The sequence below is a fragment of the Aquarana catesbeiana genome, linkage group LG02, assembly GCF_042186555.1.
Source record: "Aquarana catesbeiana isolate 2022-GZ linkage group LG02, ASM4218655v1, whole genome shotgun sequence".
NCBI lineage: Eukaryota > Metazoa > Chordata > Amphibia > Anura > Ranidae > Aquarana > Aquarana catesbeiana.
This window is the reverse complement of record NC_133325.1, coordinates 756,139,699-756,159,800: the sequence shown is the minus strand read 5'-3', so window position 1 is coordinate 756,159,800 and position 20,102 is coordinate 756,139,699. Positions and strand designations below refer to the sequence as shown.

The 20,102-nt window shown below is 41.9% G+C and overlaps 1 protein-coding gene across 3 annotated transcripts in view; it reads left to right on the top strand.

The window, feature by feature from the left end:
* The first annotated feature begins 1,377 nt into the window (after nt 1–1,377).
* Nucleotides 1,378–20,102, top strand: part of RUNX1 (RUNX family transcription factor 1) — a 349,984-nt gene continuing 331,259 nt past the window's right edge. The window contains exons 1-2 of one of the 3 annotated variants that reach the window (XM_073617184.1): nt 1,378–1,526; nt 1,738–1,828. In XM_073617184.1, the coding sequence (XP_073473285.1) occupies nt 1,771–1,828 (58 nt within the window). In that variant the 5' untranslated portion in view covers nt 1,378–1,526; nt 1,738–1,770. Of the gene's footprint in view, nt 1,829–20,102 lie in introns of all 3 variants that reach the window. The other 2 variants (XM_073617186.1, XM_073617183.1) reach the window with 2 other exon arrangements.

The window sequence follows — 20,102 nt, the reverse complement described above, 5'->3', positions numbered from 1 at the left end:
TTTGATTTTATGTGTTATATGTTAATTGGAAACAATATTTCACTCTCGGTGGGAATCCAATAGAGGTGGTTTGACCAACCAGAGTGGATATGTTTTGCAATGTTATTTTTTTTAGACATGTATGATGTTGATATGTAAATAAACTTTATTTTAAATACTATGTTGTAAAGTCTCTTGACGGTACCGGGAAAATCATATTTGTCCCCACTATTTTCTCTTTTTTTGAAACAAGGAAAATTACAATAGGTCTTCATGTGCCGACGCGTTTCACCCAGATTTGCTTCATCAGGGCTCATGAACACAATACATCACTCATCTAGGAGAAGACAATAACATATATATACTATTCACATATTTATACAGTGTGTATATAAATCCAACTTCCCTTCTGGTCATGCATTCACCACATGGGACCCACCTGAGCACAAAGTGACATCAGCACCGCAATTCCCTGGGCGGGCGCTGGAGCATCTAGGAAAATCCCACTTTAGGGAGTCAGTCACAAAGGATCACTAAATGTAGAAGCGAGAGATAGGATGTAGTGTCCATCACATCAATCTATCTCTAAAGGGGAGATCCCCACGGAGGCAGTCCCATTCAAGTCAATTGTGATGCAACGGCTGCAGGGACACAGCCGCTCCTCCAAATTTGATATGTGCGGCCCAGAACGCAGACATTGTAAAGAACACCTGTGCATCCCCGTGCGGGTAAACCTGGCCCTTACCAGGGCATACGCTGTAGTACGCCCCTGTGAACAAGGCCTTAGGAGCAATGCTGTATGAACCCAATAAACTGGCAGGGGCCACATGTGTTGGAAACAACTCAGAACCCAAAGTAAAATGAAACTTCTGGCCAGAGGTCCCACCCGCAAGTTTGACATGCCTGCCATAGAGGATCTAAAAATGAGCCTGCAGGTTGTAGTTTACTATTTGTTTATTTGCGTGGTGCGTCCTCTCCCCGACCAGTTGTCCATGTTGCTCTCCACGGGGGGATTATGGCTAATTGCACACATCTACTCTGAACTCCATTGTGGCTTTTGTTTCATCAATGAAGCTTATCAGAATAAATTGTCATTTCATAAACCACAAGTATCACCAACAGAAGCCAAACCGTACTACATCAGCCCAAGCTATTTGCATAATAGGAGCCTGACTCACGTTTTTTTTTTTTTTTCTCTTTTTACACACATCCGTCTGTGCTTTGGTATTTTGTAGTTCAAACTGAAACCAGGCAGGTGGTTGCAGAAAGATCTTGCTAACTTACATTCAAGAGAAAACACAGCTCCACTTCATCACCGCCGTCACATGGTCAAGATGAGCCAATGAGCGCTGATTAAGGAAAAAAAAAAGGGGAACTTTTTTTTTTTTTTTTTTTGGTTTGGTGAAACATTTCTTTGGGCCCCAACCACAGAACCGCAAACCGAAGGCAAAACAAAAGTCACACAAGACTGAACACAACATATTGGTCAGCAAAAGAGGACGCAACTCTTTATTTTTAAAATTGGAAAACCACAGTTCCACGGGCCGGTAAGCATCATCAAAAAGCCACAACCAATCCGAGGACATTTGAAGGATTTTTGAATCTCGCTGTTGCAGATGGCAGGAATGGGGCGGACGGGCTTTTCAGGGGCTCTAGGGTTTGTAGAACGCTAGAGAGCAGAATTCACAAAGATGGGGGCACTTTACTTTCATTTTTGGAGGTAAAAAAAAAAAAAAAAAATTGTGATTGATCTTTCAGACGAAGAAAATCAGGAAGTGGAAGAAAACCTCCATGGCTTCAAACAGCATCTTCGAAACCTTTCCTCTGTACCCGTCGTGTTTCATAAGAGGTGAGTGCATCACTTATCTGTATTGTTTACTATTTTGCACTGCAAAGGAAACACATGGGGGTTGATTTACTAAAGGCAAATACACTGTGCACTCTGCAAGTGCAGTTTCTCCAGAGCTTAGTAAATGAGGTAAAGCTTCATTTTGCAAAGAATACCCAATCACATGCAAGTAAAATAAAAAAACAGCATTTTTGCTGGAACGATTGGATGATGAAAGTCAACAGAGCTTCTACTCATTTAATAAGCTCTGGAGCAACTGCATTTGCAGAGTGCACAGTCTATTTGCAGTTAGTAAATCAATCCCATTGCTAAGTTGCACAACCCAGATATTTCAGTTTTGAGTGGATACCATCAGGTTGGGCTTCTTATATCTTTTAAAAGCTTTGGGGTGGCTTTACTAAAGGCAAATAGACCGTGCACTTTGCAAGTGCAGTTGCCATCTGCAAGGGCAGTTGCTCCAGAGCTTAGTAAATGCGGTGGGAAGCTCTGCTGACTTCCATCATCCAATCATGTGCAAGCAAAAATGCATTTGTTTCCTTGCATGTGATTGGGCATTCTTTGCAAAGTGAAGCTTTGGGGTTGATTTACTAAAGGCAAATAGACTGTGCACTTTGCAGTTGCCATCTTTCCATCTGCAAGGGTAGTTGCTCCAGAGCTTAGTAAATGCGGTGGGAAGCTCTGCTGACTTCCATCATCCAATCATGTGCAAGCAAAAATGCATTTTTTTCCCTTGCATGTGATTGGGCATTCTTTGCAAAGTGAAGCTTCGGGGTTGATTTACTAAAGGCAAATAGACTGTGCACTTTGCAAAATGCAGTTGCCCTCTGCAAGAGCAGTTGTTCCAGAGCTTAGTAAATGAGAAGAAGCTCTGCTGACTCCCATCATCCAATCATATGCAGGAAAAAATGCTGTTTTTTTTTTTATTTTCCTTGCACGTGATTGGGTACTTATTTACTAAGCTCTAAGGCAACTGCACTTGCAAAGTCTATTTGCCTCTAGTAAATCCACCCTCTTGTCAATGAAATTTCCACACCTTACCTTACCTCGTATTTTGGGGGTCTCACTATCTTCTTTAGGAAGGTCTCACCATCTTCTCACCATCATCTTTAAGTTCAACCTTATGATATATTTTAGAGAAAGCAGCATGAAGAGAGAGAATCTATAGCTTGAGGAGTCTGGCTGGTGGCTCCGCTTGAGAGAACTGGAGCCCTTTATATGTAAAAGGAAAACAGCTCATTGGTGTTCACCTTGAAATATCAAAGTTGGATGGATTGACCCTTTAAACTGGATGCTGTTACTTTGTTGTTGTTGTTGCATCTGGTTGTTGTTTGGGTCAGCGGATGACATCTTTGTGATACTTTGTTGTAACTGTATGTGGAATGATGACATTCTCTGAATACTATTGGAATCAAACAAATTTACATTATATGGGTTTCAGTGGTAAAACATTATAAGCCTTCTTGGAAGAATTCTTTGTATCATAATTTGTTCACCTCAAACTCTCTCAATATAATTGTTAATTCTCCTTTGGCTCAATTCGCAAAGCTAACACGCCAGGATAAGTATCCTTATTTTTATACAAGTGACAGTTATTTTCAGGTGAGACCAATGAAATTTGAAAATTACAGTCACGTGACTGAAAAGGGAGTGTGGTGTTCTGGCCGAAATTTCACTTTTTAAATAAAAATACCCCTATAATACACAAGCTTAATGTATTCTAGTAAAGTTAGTCTGTAAACTAAGGTCTGTTTTGTTAGTTTATAGCAGTAGTTTGTTATTTTATAAACTTACAGCAGGCCGTGGCCATCTTAAGTGTGGGCATCTGAAGCCAGACTGTATTTCTTCCTGTATCTCATCCTTGCAGATCTCGCACATGCTCAGTGCAGCGCAAGCAGTGTAATAGGTTTCAGGTCAGGTTTCCATAGCAACGGCAGTGTCAGAGGAAGTTGCCGCCCCTTCCCAGAAGGCATTGCAAACAGGAAATGATGCGATGGGCCACGGCCAGGGAGGAGGAAGTGAAAAATGAATACAGCAGATATACAGTAGGTGCTGAGAAAAAAAATAAAAAAATATCCAATTCGTTTACAGTGCACAGTTTAGTGAGGGATGCTGAAGAGTTGTAAAAGTGGGTGGAACTCCACTTTAATTAGCCATACAGTGGACTGAGTGAATGTCGGCCAAATACTGATGAACTTTGCTTTGTGGGTGGCCCTGTTGGACCCCCCCCCCCCCCCCAGCCCAACATCCTTTGATTGAAAAATTTGGCAGGAAATTGTTGACCGAACAGTGGCTGCTCGGTTATTCCGCTGGCACAGTAGGAGATTCAACCAATAACAATCCGCGCTGTATGGGGGAATCTGTCTGACTTTTTTCATTCAGCCTATAGGCTGAAGAAAAAGATCTAGGAGTGTATAGACAGTTTTTTTTTTTTTAAAGTGACAGTTTTTTTCAATTAGGTCCAATGAACTTTCTAAAGCACAGTCACATGGCATAAAATAAAGTGCCTAATGCTGTGTACACACGACTGGACTTTCGGCAGACTGAATAACGTATAACTTTTTGACAGACTTTTGACGGACATTTCGATGGACTTCCATCGAATCGGACTTGTCTACACACAATCACACGAAAGTTCGACGGATTCGTACGTGATTATGTATGACCGGACTAGAATAAGGAAGTTCATAGCCAGTAGCCAGTAGCTGCCCTAGCGTCGGTTTAGCATACAGACAAACGGATTTTTCAACCAGACTCAAGTCCTTTGGAAAGATTTGAAACATGTTCTAAATCTAAAGTCTGTCACATTTTCGACAGATGCAGGTCCGATGAAGCCCACACACGGTCGAATTGTCCGACGGATTTGTTCCGTGGGACACGTTTGGTCGAAAAGTCCGGCCGTGTGTACACAGCATTAGGCAAGTGTTAAAGCTTTGTGGATTGAGACTTTTGTCTTAGTCAACTAGAAGATCTGTTTGTGGTTGACTTGCCAATGTCTAACATACAATTGCTGAGTCAATGTGGACTATTTTTGGATGAGTCACATGAAGGACTCTTGAGGCTTGCATCCTTCCTTAAAGAACAATCACTCCACTTAAGTCCGTTGTAGTGCTTTAAACGCATTTGAATGGGTTGCTTAATTCACCACAATCAACAACAAAAAATGATGCATGCAGCAATTTTAGCAGTGCACTGCACAGCAAGCGGTGGTGGTGGCAGGTGGTAGTGCATTGCCGCGCATTGTGGCGCGCTAGAGTGCCATTCAGAATGCACGTGCTGCCTTTACACACACATGAACTTTAATGGAATGACTATAAACAAAAGGGAGATCTCACTTTTTGGGTATTCAAGACATAAAAGAAGTCAGGAGATAACTCTGCCCACTAGACTGAACCTATAATAAAAATGCCACTGCTTGCTTGAACTGACCCTTTAAAAACATGTTCAAAATGTAGGTGCAAAAGTGCAGAAGTGCAGAAATAAGGGCGTTTTTTTCAGTCCTAATTTCCGTTATGTTATGTGTATCACCTGCTGTTTCACTGAAAAAGATTGTGTAAGGTAATACTGATGTTTCATAATGCTGTAGTCATAAGCAAACACTTGAAATGGAAAACCACCTCTCTTAAAAACTGTAGAGCATTGAGTTTCTCTGATCACCGTCTCAGGATTGTTTAGTATGTGTGCTTTCACTAGTTATATAACACTGATGTCAAGCACGACTGATGGTCCTTGGTAGGTCTACTGCTGAGTTGTTGGCAAATTTTTCTGCAAAGTTTTCCTGACACCAGGGGCGTTGCTAGGGGGTGGCTTTTGGGGCTATAGCCCCGAATCTGGGGCCAATGGCCCCGAGTCTCTGCAGGGGTCCCCAAAGGGGAGGGGAGGCTCTCTGGGGACCCTTATGTAAGTGGGGGGCTCTCTGGGGACCCTGATGCAAGGGAGAGGCTCTCTAAGGACCCAAATTTAAGGGGGAGGCTCTCTGGGGACTCTAATGTAAGGGTGGGCCCTCTGGGTACCCTGATGAAAGGGGGAGGCTCTCTGAGGACTCTGATGTAAGGAGGAGGCTCTCTGAGGACCATGATGTAAGGGGGGCTCTCTGGGGACCCTGATGTAAGGGGGCTCTCTGGGGACCCTGATGTAAGTGGGGGGCTCTCTGGGGATATATATACACATACACGTATATTACTGTATACATGTGTATGCCGCCCAAGCGCATTACTTTCTTTACTACGCTGCTATGGGCCCTAGCCCCAGATCTTTTGTAGACCTAGCAACGCCCCTGCCTGACACTATTTATATTTGAGAAGGTACATGATGTGTGGTAGGGTGTCGTCTTGGGATTCTTCTGAAGTGTGGAACTTTTGGAAAATGAGTAGGGGGTGTTTCCCACTGGCTGCTCGAATTATGGAGGGACTGATCTAGGTGGCCGGTAGAAGCATGTACACTATATTACCAAAAGTATTGGGGCGTCTGTCTTTACACGCACATGAACTTTAATGGCATCCCAGTCTTAGTACGTAGGGTTCAATATTGAGTTGGCCCACCCTTTGCAGCTATAACAGCTTCAACTCTTCTGGGAAGGCTGTCAAGGTATAGGAGTGTGTCTATGGGAATGTTTGACCATTCTTCCAGAAGCAGATTTGTGAGGTCAGGCACTGATGTGGACGAGAAGGCCTGGCTCGCAGTCTCCGCTCTAAATCATCCCAAAGGTGTTCAAGAGGTTGAGACCAGTCAAGTTGCTCCACCCCAAACTTGCTCATCCATGTCTTTCATGGACCTTGCTTTGTGCACTGGTCCAAATCATTTAATGGAGGGGGGATTATGGTCTGGATTTTTTTTCAGAGGTTGGGCTTTGGCCCCTTTGTTCCAGTTAAGGGAACTCTTAAGGCGTCAGCATACTAAGACATTTTGGACAATTTCATGCTCCCAACTTTGTGGGAACAGTTTGGGGATGTCCCTTTCCTGTTCCAACATGACTGCGCAACAGTGCTCAAAGCAAGGTCCATAAAGACATGGATGAGCAAGTTTGGGGTGGAGGAACTTGACTGGTCTGCACAGAGTCCTGACCTCAACCCACATAGAACACCTTTAGGATGAATTTAAGCGGAGACTGTGAGCCAGGCCTTCTCGTCCAATATCGGTGCCCAACCTCACAAATGCTCTTCTGGAAGAATGGTCAAACATTCCCATAGACACACTCCTAAACCTTGTGGACAACCTTCCCAGAAGAGTTGAAGCTGTTATAACAGCAAAGGGTGGGCCAACTCAATATTGAACCCTACGGACTAAGACTGGGATGCCTCTAAAGTTCATGTGCCTGTAAAGGCAGGTTTCCCAATACTTTTGGTAATATAGTATAAGTGGGGTGCAGCGTGGTGTGGCGGCAATAACTTACACAGTCAGATGTAATAATTACCTTAAATTGAAGTAATGCAGCAACAGTTCGCAACAAACCCGGTAGGGTGACTGCCCAACTTGGATGCACTCACAGTTTCAGCAACATGAACAGAATGGATTCCAGACAGAATGACAACATCTGTAGAGAGGGTCAGAATGTGGCCTGGCTGTCTCATGCCCATTCAGAAAGATATCCAAAAGAGATGCGACCTACGATTTCTCCCCTCATCAGGAACCTTTCCATACCGCTAGTACTTTCCCTAACAGACAGGGTACCTTTCCCTGCACTACCCACTCACATATAGTACCCAAAACCCAGGACCTAAAATGGGTCTGCCTGACACAAGATGGCTGCCACATGGTGTAACAGTATCCAATCAGATCACTTCTCTAGTGACCCGGGAAACCATAGGGGAACCAGGTTCCTCCTAACTTCCTCTCTAGCTGCAGAGTCGCTGCAGTGAAGAAAATAAATTACACCTGCCTACAAGCAGGTGAGGAACCCCAGAAAGTAGAGTTCATGTATAAGAAATCCATACACATAAGAATAAAGGCAACACGTTTTTGAGAGTTTGAGGCACCCCCTTCATCAGGGTTGGAGTGTTTTGTAGGTGTTGATGAAAACATTCTTGGGAAATACACCCTGGTACTTTCTTGTGTGTTAAATGTAGTCCTATGTTCATCAGCCTTCAACAGGACTTTAACGGAAGTTCCTTTTTTGCTCTTAGGGTTTGTCAAAGTTGTGTCCTTTCCAGTTTATCCTTACCTGTGCTCGCTTGCAGCTCCTTCTTCTCCACAGCCATTAAGAGTACCTGGCACTTTTGGATATAGAGTAACATGTGACCTGCTACCCTTTGGCAGTGGCTAGGCCCCAGAGCTGTCTTATGACCAAAGAAGTAACGGTAACAGTCCAAACCATCGCTGACCAAGCCGATCTCAGCTTTGGCTGCAAAGGAGAAAGGAGCTGTGAGGGAGCATATAATAAATACAGGTGAGTATATGGGGGTTGAGGGATGCCCTTGCCAGACACACCTTCATCTTACCCTGCATGGACAAGATGACAGGGCTTTTTTAAGCAGTTATGATGTTGTTGTTTTTTTTGGCAAGACCCCTTTATTTGGATGGGACAATTTTTTTCAATATTCCTACCTTTGCTTCTCAACATTTAAGATATCCATTGGACTTTTTCTTTCTTTAATTGTACATGAAGTTATCCAAGAGTACCACCTCCCTACCCTCACTCTTTCACCATAGGGGGATAGGGGAATTCCCTATAAAAATTAATTCTTGGGTGGTCATTCTAAACCCACAGGGTGCAGAAGTGAATTTCCCTTCCCTGGGAGAGCCATTAAATTGGTGGGTTATGAGAGGTTTGCCAATATGGACTAAATTCTCTTCCAGGTGGACCATTTTGCGTTATCTCCTTATATTAGCAGCTATCATTGCAGCCAAGTTAGATTCTGAGTATGTGTCAATTCACTTGATAATTAGAACAAAAGGGTGAATATATCATGGGTTAGTGGCTGCTCCATCCCCAATTTAATTAAGAACCATATTCATCTCCCATGGGATTTTGTTGCAGCAAATAGGACTTAAACAAGATAGACTTTTATGTATAAAAATAGAAAACATTTATTATACAACGAGATAAAATGTCTCTAATCTATACAATCATTAATTGAAAATATATAAAGTGTGGCGCTGAAAATGCGAGTGAAAAGAAAAAGAAAATAGGGAGGGGAGTATCAACAGAAACTAATCCCTCTCTTGTAAAAGCATATGCAAAAGGAGTGTAATCCCAACTACAAAAAAAATAAATAGTAAAAATAATAATGTCATGCGATTTAAAGTTGCTTGCGACCAAAACTGTGAAGTGTCACAAATACTAGTATTATATACCAAAAAGGTACAACAGTAAAAGTGCAAACCAAAAAAAAAAATATGAAAATATGATAGTGATTAAGGTAAGCAAGCAATATAACATAAACATGAAAAAATTCAGTGATTGACTTTATATAACATGATAATATAAGAGTCCCAAAAATGGTGATGGTAAAAGGATGTAGTGAAGAGTCGACTTCAACATAAATCAAACAGTCTCTGAGGTGGATATACCCAGTGGTAAATATACACCCGGGAGTGCCTTCACCATCGAAGCACCAAAGGGAAAAAAAGATGTGCCTTTACCAGGAGCGGTGGACCCAGCTCACCATACGGTGGTGGGTCAGTAAGGCGTAGAGTGGGGGGCCTGAGGCCAAACTCTCGGGCTGGACTACACGATGATCCCTCACGGACGCCAAATGGGGAGATGGATAGAAGATGGTGACACCCGCCAAACAGAACCCAGCTTACTTCAGTTCAAATGGCAGATGTTAAACAGCATAAAGGAGAAAAAAGAGTCTCCACATAGTGTAAATCCGTGGGTGGGATTTATTAATAGTAAATAAACGGATATCCAAAAAAGTATTCAATAAAAACAATAAACAGATAAAAAGAGTGCAGTGAAGGTGGCCAGGGCTGGCGTGTTTACCCTACGCGTTTCGTCTTAAGAGACTTTAAAAAGTTTATAGGCAGATTTCAGGCTGGACTAGAGATACTCATTTAAGTGGGAATGAGTATAAATCAATAAATAAAAACAACTACTACTGTTTTTTCTTTTTATTCATGGATAATTCACTAATGCAGACCAACACTGACATCTTCAAAACTATGATCTATGGCCGTTCCATCACACTACATCATACTGATTGTCAGAACAGCAATGGTAGTACCAGAACAGTTCCGACTGCATCATTGGAACTGATAAACGCCTAATGTGTTGTGTTGTTAAATAATGTGATTTATTAGGGGTTGTGATCGCTCTAATTTAAATCAATCATAGATCTGCAATGTGTATGGTGGGCATTGGATATACAGTTGTGCTCATGAGTTTAATACCCTGGCAGAATTTATGATTTCTTGGCCATTTTTCAGAGAATATGAATGATAACACAAAAACTTTTCTTTCACTCGTGGTTAGTGTTTGGCTGAAGCCATTTATTATCAATCAACTGTGTTTACTCTCTTTAAATCATAATCACAACAGAAACTACCCAAATGACCCTAATCAAAAGTTTACATACCCCAGTTCTTAATACCATGTATTGCCCCATTTAACATCAATGACAGCTTGAAGTCTTTTGTGGTATTTGTGGATGAGGCTCTTTATCTTCTCAAATGGTAAAGCTGCCCATTCCTCTTGGCAAAAATCCTCCAGTTCCTGTAAATTCTTGGGCTGTCTTGCATGAACTGCACGTTTGAGATCTCCCCAGAGTGGCTCAATGATATTGAGGTCAGAAGACTGAGATGGCCACTCCTGAACCTTCACTTTATTCTGCTGTAGCCAATGACAGGTCAACTTGGTCTTATGTTTTTGATCATTGTCATGCTGGAATGTCCAAGTATGTCCCATGCGCAGCTTCCTGGCTAATGAATGCAAATGTTCCTCCGGTATTTTTTGATAACATACTGCATTCATCTTGCCATCAATTTTGATCACATTTCCTGTGCCTTTGTAGCTCACACATCTCCAAAACATCAGCAATCCACCTCCGTGTTTCACAGTAGGAATGGTGTACCTTTCATCATAGGCCTTGTTGACTCCTCTCCAAATGTAGTGTTTATGGTTGTGGCCAAAAAGCTAAATTTTGGTCTCATCACTCCAAATGACTTTGTGCCAGAAGGTTTGAGGCTTGTCTCTGTGCTGTTTGGTGTATTGTAAGCGGGATACTTTGTGGCATTTGCGTAGTAATGGCTTTTTTCTGGCGACTCGACCATGCAGCCCATCTTTCATACAGTAAGTGCCTCCTTATTGTGCATCTTGAAATAGCCACACGACATGTTTTCAGAGAGTCCTGTATTTCACCTGAAGTTATTTGTGGGTTTTTCTTTGCATCCCAAACAATTTTCATGGCAGTTGTGGCTGAAATTTTAGTTGGTCTACCTGACCGTGGTTTGGTTTCAACAGAACCCCTCATTTTTCACTTCTTGATTAGAGTTTGAACACTGCTGATTGTCATTCTCAATTCCTTGAATATCTTTTTATATCCCTTTCCTGTTTTATACAGTTCAACTACCTTTACCCGCAGATCCTTAGACAATTATTTGCTTTCCCCATGACTCAGAATCCAGAAATGTCTGTGCAGCACTGGATGAAAGATGCAAGGGTCTGTCAGGAGTCCAGAAACTCACTGACCTTTTATACACACACACTATTTACAAGCAAACAGATCACAGGTGAAGATGGTTACCTTTAATAGGCATTCAAACCCCTTTGTGTCAACTTGTGTGCATGTTATCAGGCTAAAATCACCAGGGTATGTAAACTATTGATCAGGGTCATTTGGGTAGTTTCTGTTGTGATTATGGTTTAAAAATAGTAAATACAATTGATTGATAATAAATGCCTTCAGCCAAACACTAACCATGAGTGAAAGAAAAGTTTTTGTGTTATCATTCATATTCTCTGAAAAATGGCCATGAAATCATAAATTCTGCCAGGGTATGTAAACTTATGAGCACAACTGTATAAGACACAAGGGTTAACTCAATCCACCAGGTTCTTAATTTAATTTTGGTTTTGGCTGAACTGATTCTTTAATTTAAAGGCAGTTTGTTTTTCCACAGAAAAGCTTACAGTTTCCTTAAATGTAGAATGGGATCATATAATCAGCCCATAAAGAGTGAGTGGATTGATTTCCACAAAATTAATTTTGTTTCAAAATTAGCGATTTTTGCAGTTGGTCAAATTTTGCTGGAGCGGAAACTCTCAATTTCACTCATTGAGCTGCTTTGGTGATCCATTTTTTTTTTAGAGTGTTTTTTGTGGGATATATTTCATATGTTGCGCTTGTCATTATTTCATGCTGTCTGATTTTTACTTTTTGTGAAAAGAAAAACAAAAAAACTTAAAAAACAAAGGGCCATTTTGTTGGCACAAGAACAGATTCAGGGAAGATGTAAGGCTGGATTCACACCTATGCATTTTTAGTGCTTTTTGCGTTTTGCAGATTTGCACCACAGTCCATTTAACATGCTTTCCTATGGAACACGTTCTGTAGTGCAAATCTGCAAAATGCAAAAAGCACTAAAAATGCATAGGTGTGAATCCAGCCTAAGGCCTGGTTCACACCTACGCATTTTTTAGTACATTTTCAGTTTTGCAGAAACACACTACAGTCTATTTAACATGGTTTCCTATGAATGTAGTTCACATCTGTGCATTTTATGGAAAGGGCCATGGGTTTTTTTCTGGTTTTTGGTTCCATAGACTTCAATGGATGAAAAATGTGTATTGAAAAACGCAAAATGCACCTGGAATATGCAAATTGCAACCTGCATAGGTGTGAATCAGGTCTTAACCACTAAGGCTTGATTCACATCTATGCATGTTGCTTTTGAGTATTTCTGCAGTGTTTTTTGTGGTGCTTGCCGCGTTTTTGAACAGCGTTTTCACAGTGTTTTTTGCTGCGTTTTTGCCGTGTTTTGCGTTTTTTTTTTTTTGTTTGTTTTTTACAGTTTTTTTATACTGTATACAGTGTAAAAAAAAAGAAAAACTGCAAAAAATGCAAAACGTGTCAAAAATGCTGCAAATCGCAGTAAAAACGCTGTACTTGCGTTTTTGATGCTGGTCCATTGAATTCTATTACATGCAAAACGCTGCATTTTGCATGAAAAAAAATCCCTGACCCTTTCCAAAAACGCAGAGGCACAAAAATGCATTGATGTGAACATGCTCCATAGGAACCCATGTTAAAAAATTCCCATGCATTTATGCAAAATGCCAAATGCACCAAAAAACGCATTAGTGTGAATGGAGAATTAAGGTCCGGAAGATTTGCCACCTTGATGACCAGGCCATTTTTTGTGATAACTTGCACTTAACTGACAATTGCGCAGTCGTGTGAAGTTGCACCCAAACAAAATTGATGTCCTTTTTTTCCCCACAAATAGAGCTTTCTTTTGGTGGTATTTCATCACCTCTGCGGTTTTTATTTTTTTGCGCTATAAACAAAAAAAGAGCAACAATTTTGAAAAAAAAAAAACAATATTTTTTACTTTTTACTATAATAAATATCCCCCAAATTTAAAAAAAAACTATTTCTTCATCAGTTTAGGCCAATTTCGGGCACTGAGCCAGCGGCTTATGTAAAAGGGGTCTCACCAGCCAGGGGTCCACCATAGGCTGTCAGTGAGGGACAGATAACAACAAAACCTGGGGAATGCCCAGGAAAGTGAGGGACAGCAGCGATGTGAGGAATATTTTAGAGGGCATCAGATCGGTCCAGGGCCAGGGGGCAATTCCAGGACACTGTATTGTCTCGGAGTGAGGGTGACCGGGACCCGGGACAGAGCTGCCAATTGCGGGAATGTCCCGCCAAATCAGGGACGGTTGGGAGGTATGACAGTTCTACTAGACCCTTTTTTAGGTGACCAGGAAAGCGATGGCAGCGAGCGTGTGCCAACCCGACCTCCCCCTCCCCCCCTCCATACCATACCTGTCAACATTTATAAAGTACCTTGAAAGCGGGGGGCAGCCAAAGCCCCCCCCCATCCTTGCAAAGAACCTTGTCCTGGCAAATATGGCCACTTTTTCAGCAGTTTGTCAAGCTATTAACATACTTCTGCTCAAATTTATATTCATCCTGAACCTGAAGCTAATCCCTAGTTGTAAGAAGCTTTCGTAAATCTCAGGTACTAATGACTGGAATAATTCCATGTGTTACAATTTTTTTTTTTATTATGGGGGGGGGGTTCTGGAAGCGGTTGCTCAGGCACTTTGCCATAGCAGATGTCACTCAGCCTCTGGATGACACGTGTCTTAGTAAAAATGTATTATTAACCAGCTAGCAAATGTGCAGTGAAAGTCAGCTGCTTTGTCACCCTGGGCTGAATCATATACGCTGATCTCCGGCTCGGGCTGAATAGGAGGCCTGTCAGGGTACGCAGAGGGGAGAGGGGGGGGGGTACATGGTGTTAGCACGTTCTACGCTGCAAATAAAATGGCTTTTATAAGCCTTAGAGCCGGATTTAGCTAAACTGAATCATGCAGATTTGTGTGACTGGCGCATTCTTCAGGAGGGCCGTCAGCCCGAATGAAAAGGTGAAGCTCTGTTCACAGTTTGTTAACAGCTTCCAGGACAAGCAGACCCTGCAGGCTTAATAAAACACCCCCCTGGAGGGGAACGTGCGTTACAAGGTGGATGTGTCATTTGTACCAGGACAGAAAGAATGGGGGCTTTCCATCTATTCATAGATCTGTAGAAGCCAAAGGAAGTCTCTTTTTTTTTTAGGGTTCGATCACACCAGGCTTTGTGTGGGAACATGTGCAAAATGGCCCCTTTTTTTTTGTGCCACGCAAAAACACGCTGCCCTTTTGCAGAGGTGCGTGGGTGCCGTTCATTTTTAATGGCACAGTAACGCCGCTAGCAAACAAGCGTTTGCCGGTGTACCGTGCGTTTTGCTGTGGTGTGATTTCCAAAAATCGCCTTTTTTCGCACATTTCTCATGCATAGGGACGCCCAATCATATTAACGGGCTGCCCTAAAACATGGTGCAACTCCTGGTGTGAACGAGCTATTAACCACTTGCTTGCTGGGCACTTTCACCCCCTTCCTGCCCAGGCCAATTTTCAGCTTTCAGCGCTGTCGCACTTTGAATGACAATTGCGCGGTCGTGCTACACTGTACCCAAATTACATTTTTATCATTTTTTTTTAATACAAATAGAGATTTATTTTGGTGGCATTTAATCACTACTGACCGAAAAATTTGAAGAAAAAAAAACATTTTCATAGTTTGTTATAAAAGTTTGCAAACAGGTAATTTTTCTCCCTCACTGATGTACGCTGATGAGGCGGTACTGATGGGCACTGATAGGCTGCACTGATTTTTTTTTAGCAAAGACTCTGGAGAATAAAATGGCGGTCATTGCAATATTTTATGTCACACAGTATTTGCGCAGCGATCTTTCAAACGCAATTCACACTTCATTGAATTTAAAAAGAACTAAACCGTAAAGTTAGCGCAATTTTTTAGTTTATTGTGAAAGACTATTCAAACTATGGTACTTAAAAATCTCCATAGTCGACGCTCTAAATTTTTTTAGCGGTTACCAGTTTAGAGATACAGAGGAGATCTTTGGCTAGAATTATCGCTCTCGCTCTAACGATCGCGGCAATACCTCACATGTGTGATTTGAGCACTGTTTACATTTGCAGGCGCATTTTACGTATGCGTTTTCTTTGGGGGCGCTTTAAAAAATTCTCCTATTTATTTATTTATTTTTATTTTTTTTTTTTTTTACACTGTCCCTTTTAACCACTTCAGCCCTGGAAGGATTTACCCACTTCCTGACCCGGCCATTTTTTGCGATATGGCACTGCGTCACTTTAACTGACAATTGCGTGGTCGTACGACGCTGTACCCACATAAAATTTATGTTGTTTTTTTCCCACAAGTAGAGCTTTCTTTTTGTGCTTTTGATCACTTCTGTGGTTTTTATTTTTTTGTGCTAAAAACAAAAAAAGACCATCAATTTTGAAAAAAAAACAATATTTTTTATTTTCTGCTATAAAACACACCCAATAAAAAAATTTTAAAAATCGAATTTCTTCATTCATTTAGGCCAATATGTATTCTTCTACATATTTTTGGTAAAAAAAAAAAAAAACAATAAGCGTATTTTGATTGGTTTGCGCAAAAGTTATAGAGGTTTATTTACTAAAGCCGGAGAGTGCAAAATATGGTGCACTTCTGCATAGAAACCAATCAGCTTCCAGGTTTTATTGCCAAAGCCTAATTAAACAAGCTGATGTTAGAAGCTGATTGGCTACCATGCACCAGATTCTGACTGCACCAGTTTTAGTAAATCAACCCCATAGCATCTACAAAATAAGGGATAGATTTATGGCATTTTTATTTATTTTTTTTAATTTTACTAGTAATGGCGGTGATCTGCGATTTTTAGCGGAATTGCGACATTGCGGCGGACAGATCGGACACCTAACTGACATTTTTGACACTTTTTGGGAACCAGTGACATTATTACAGTGATCCGTGCTAATAATATGCTCTGGCATTGTACTAATGGCACTGGCAGGGAAGGGGTTAACAGGGGTGATCAAGGGGTTAATTGTGTTCCCTCACTGTGTGTTCTAACTGTATGGGGGATGGGCTGCCTGGGACAACACACAGATCCGTCTTTCTGCATAGGAGAAAGACAGGATCTGTGTGTCATCCCCTGTCAGAACAGAGATCTGCCTTGTTTACTATGACAGATCCCAGTTCTGTCACTGCGGGGAACGATCGCGAGTGGGAGGCGGACATCGAGTCCGCTGATTGGCTCCCCGCTGGCCAATGGACGCTCGCGCCTCTGGCGGTGTGCGCGCACCCACAAATCGCCATGTACAAGCCCGACGTACTCCTGACAGGTACACTTTATGGAGGGATCTTGGGTCTAAAGGACCCCAAACTCCTCCTCTGCACTTAAAAGTTTTCAAAACGCCAAAATCAGCAATTTTGAAAACTGTTGATTTTTTTAAATCGGTGCCATTGGCCTGCCGAGTAGACTGGAAATGACGTTGAGACGTCGCTTCCGGGTTTCTACATGGCAGACCCAATGAAAGCAGAATCCGGCTTTGTTCGGGACTCCGGGACTCCGGGCAGCTGGTGGATGTGCTGGCTGGTCGCTGGGGTCTCCTGTTGGGACGGGGGACCGGAGCGGAGCTGCAGAAGGAGGGGGAAGTCCCCTTCCGCTCCTTGTGATAACAGCCATTTTTTTCAAATGACAAATTTTATGCATTTATTTTTTTATTGCATTTTAGTGTAAATATGAGATCTGAAGTCTTTTTGACCCCCAGATCTCATATTTAAGAGGTCCTGTCATGCTTTTTTTGGGATGTTTACATTCCTTGTAATAGGAATAAAAGTGACACAACTTTTTTTAAAAGAACAGTGTAAAAATAAAAAAATAAAAGGTAAAATAAATAAGAAAAAAAAAAATTTAAACGTGCCCCGTCCGGACCAGCTCGCGTACAGAAGCGAACGCATACGTGAATAGCGCCAGGAAAAGAAAATGGTGTTCAAACCACACATGTGAGGTATTGCCGCGATCGGTAGCGCGAGACCACCTATGTAACTCAAAACATGCAACCTGTAGAATTTTTTGAATGTCGCCATTCCACGAGCGGGCGCAATTTTGAAGCGTGACATGTTGGGTATCAATTTACCCGGCGTAACATTATCTTTCACAATATAAAAAAAAATTGAGCTAACTTTACTGTTGTCTTATTTTTTAATTCAAAAAAGTGTATTTTTTCCAAAAAAAAGTGCGCTTGTGAGACCGCTGCGCAAATACAATGTGACAGAAAGTATTGCAATGACCGCCATTTTATTCTCTAGGGGAGTTAGAAGAAAAAAGTATAATGTTTGGGGGTTCTAAGTAATTTTCTAGCAAAATAAACGAGTTTTTAACTTGTAAACAACAAATCTCAGAAAGAGGCTCGGTCCTTAAAGCGGAGTTCCACCCAAAAATAGAACTTCCGCTTTAAGTACTCCTTTCCCCCTGACATGCCACAATTGGGGGGGGGCTGGATACCTGGTTTGGAGTGGGACTTCCTGTCCCACTTCCTCCTTCAGGGCTTCTAACCGCCTAGGCGATTGCTAGGTGGCCCCTCCCTCCCGGCAATGTTCAGGGACACGTGACAGGTCCCAGAACATTGCCTGGCCATTGACGGAGCGCAGTGCGTCTCACGCATGCGTAGTGCGTGGCTCGCGCATGCACAGTGCGTGCCAAGCTGTGAAGCCGCAAACTGTCACAGCCGGGCACCCACACTCACAACGTTGGCACCGGAGGAGAGGAGGGGGAGAGAACGGAGGCTTTCGGCGGCCGCATCGCTGGACCGTGGGACAGGTAAGTGTGTGTTTATTAAAAGTCAGCAGCTATACTTTTTGTAGCTGCTGACTTTTAATAAACTAAAAAAACAGTGGAACTCCACTTTAAGTGGACGCTTCTGATTCAGTATTCATTGACAGGTTTATTTGAATTGTATGGGAATGTAAAACCTGCTTGAAGTGAACAAAAGCCCAATGCAATGCAAACAGTTGCAGCACAGTGGTGTGGACCTGTCAACCACCCTCTGAAAAGCAATCCACGGTAGATCACTTTTCAGAGACAGTTAGCATTTTGAGCCCTTGCTGTCACTGCAGGCTGTGCACACACTGCAGCATCAATAGAAAAAAAAAAAGCGCTACGTCAAATCTGAATACTGCTATTCCAGAGATACTCATTTTTTGAGTCCCACGATGGACAGTGTTGGTTAAGGTCAAAAGTTGAGCATTTTGCAATCAGTCGCTGACCTAAACAGGTCATTTGCAAACAAAAAAAAAAAAATAGCCCCAAACAAAAGCTGCCGAAAAATCTGAGGTCAGAAAAATAATTGGCTTCCACTTCACGCTGTTCTCACCCGCAATGATAGGGCTCATTGTTGACTCAGGCCGGGCCTAGAAAAGAAACATTTCACCCAATAAAATTTACGGCCCTTTCGCCAGCTAGAAAGCAGCAGAGAGGCCAAAATAACAATTTTGTTTTGTTCTCCGCCGTCACCTTTATCAGGCCGAGCAGTCACTGGAGGAAGCCGTTCCTCTACTATCATTATAGCATGTATGGGGGTGGGGGGTGCATTATACTGAGCTGCCGCTTTAAGCTGGGAACTGTTAGGACATAAACAAGCCTTGCAGCACAGGGGTTTGTTGTCAGCCAGTCTGACACATGAATTGTATGCGGTCTACCGCAAAGGATCTCCGACCCTATCACGCGAGACCATGACCTGTTCCATCGAGCTTTCTACGTAAACTGTATACACGCCCAGGAGAATGTTTTCTGTACCATTCACGACAATAAGAGGACTTTGATCAGAAAGCCCAACTTGTGAACACTTGAGGAAAATCAGAAGTCTAATAATATCCAGCAAACACTGCAGCCGTGCTTACAGTGGGTATAGAAAAGAATCACCCCCCCCCCCTTACCTTTAAAATAATCACATTTTGTTGCTTTGCAGCCTGAAATGAAGACAGACACAGTTTTTTGTTTTATCCAGCTCTATATACTAGTGAAACTTATAACATCCAAGTAATAGATATAACACCAACATGTCAGAAAAAAATGTAAAAAATACAAAAACAGAATCACTGAGTTGGAAAAAGGATCACCCCCCCTTATGTCAGTATATTGTTGAAGCACCTTTTGCTTTAATTACAGCCTTTAGTCTTTTGGGATGTCTCTACTAACTTTTTTACATCTAGAGATCCGTGAAAGGACTTCTGCGCCACTATATATAAAATCTAATATTAAGTGTAAGTGGATATGCTGCACAATCTAAAAGTGAACACAACTCACTAGAAGCAAACAAAAGGGATATATAAATGAATATATAAGTGATCCTGCGCAAAACCTCATGAAAATGAGGAAAAAAACTTTTGAAATAACTAATACTGAAATTATAAACAGTGATTGATCATATAACAGTGAAAGTGAAAAAATCCCAATAGTGATTCCATCAGTGAAAAAAGTCCAACAAATAATTAGAAAGAAAGTAAAGTGTTGATTGTTGATCTTGTGACTTGTGATATAAACACCACCGCTATGTGCTCTCAGAACTCTCACCTTAAGGGCATAGATAATATGCCTTAATACATCCACTGGGAATCCAAGATCCAGGATCAATGGCGATGTCTGCTTGCTACAGAGAATTACATCCCCTCCAGAACGTTGATATAATCTGGCCTGGGTGGTGGACGCCTGGCGGCAAAGGAGAAGGTGAAATCCAGCTTGCTGCCTCCACAAT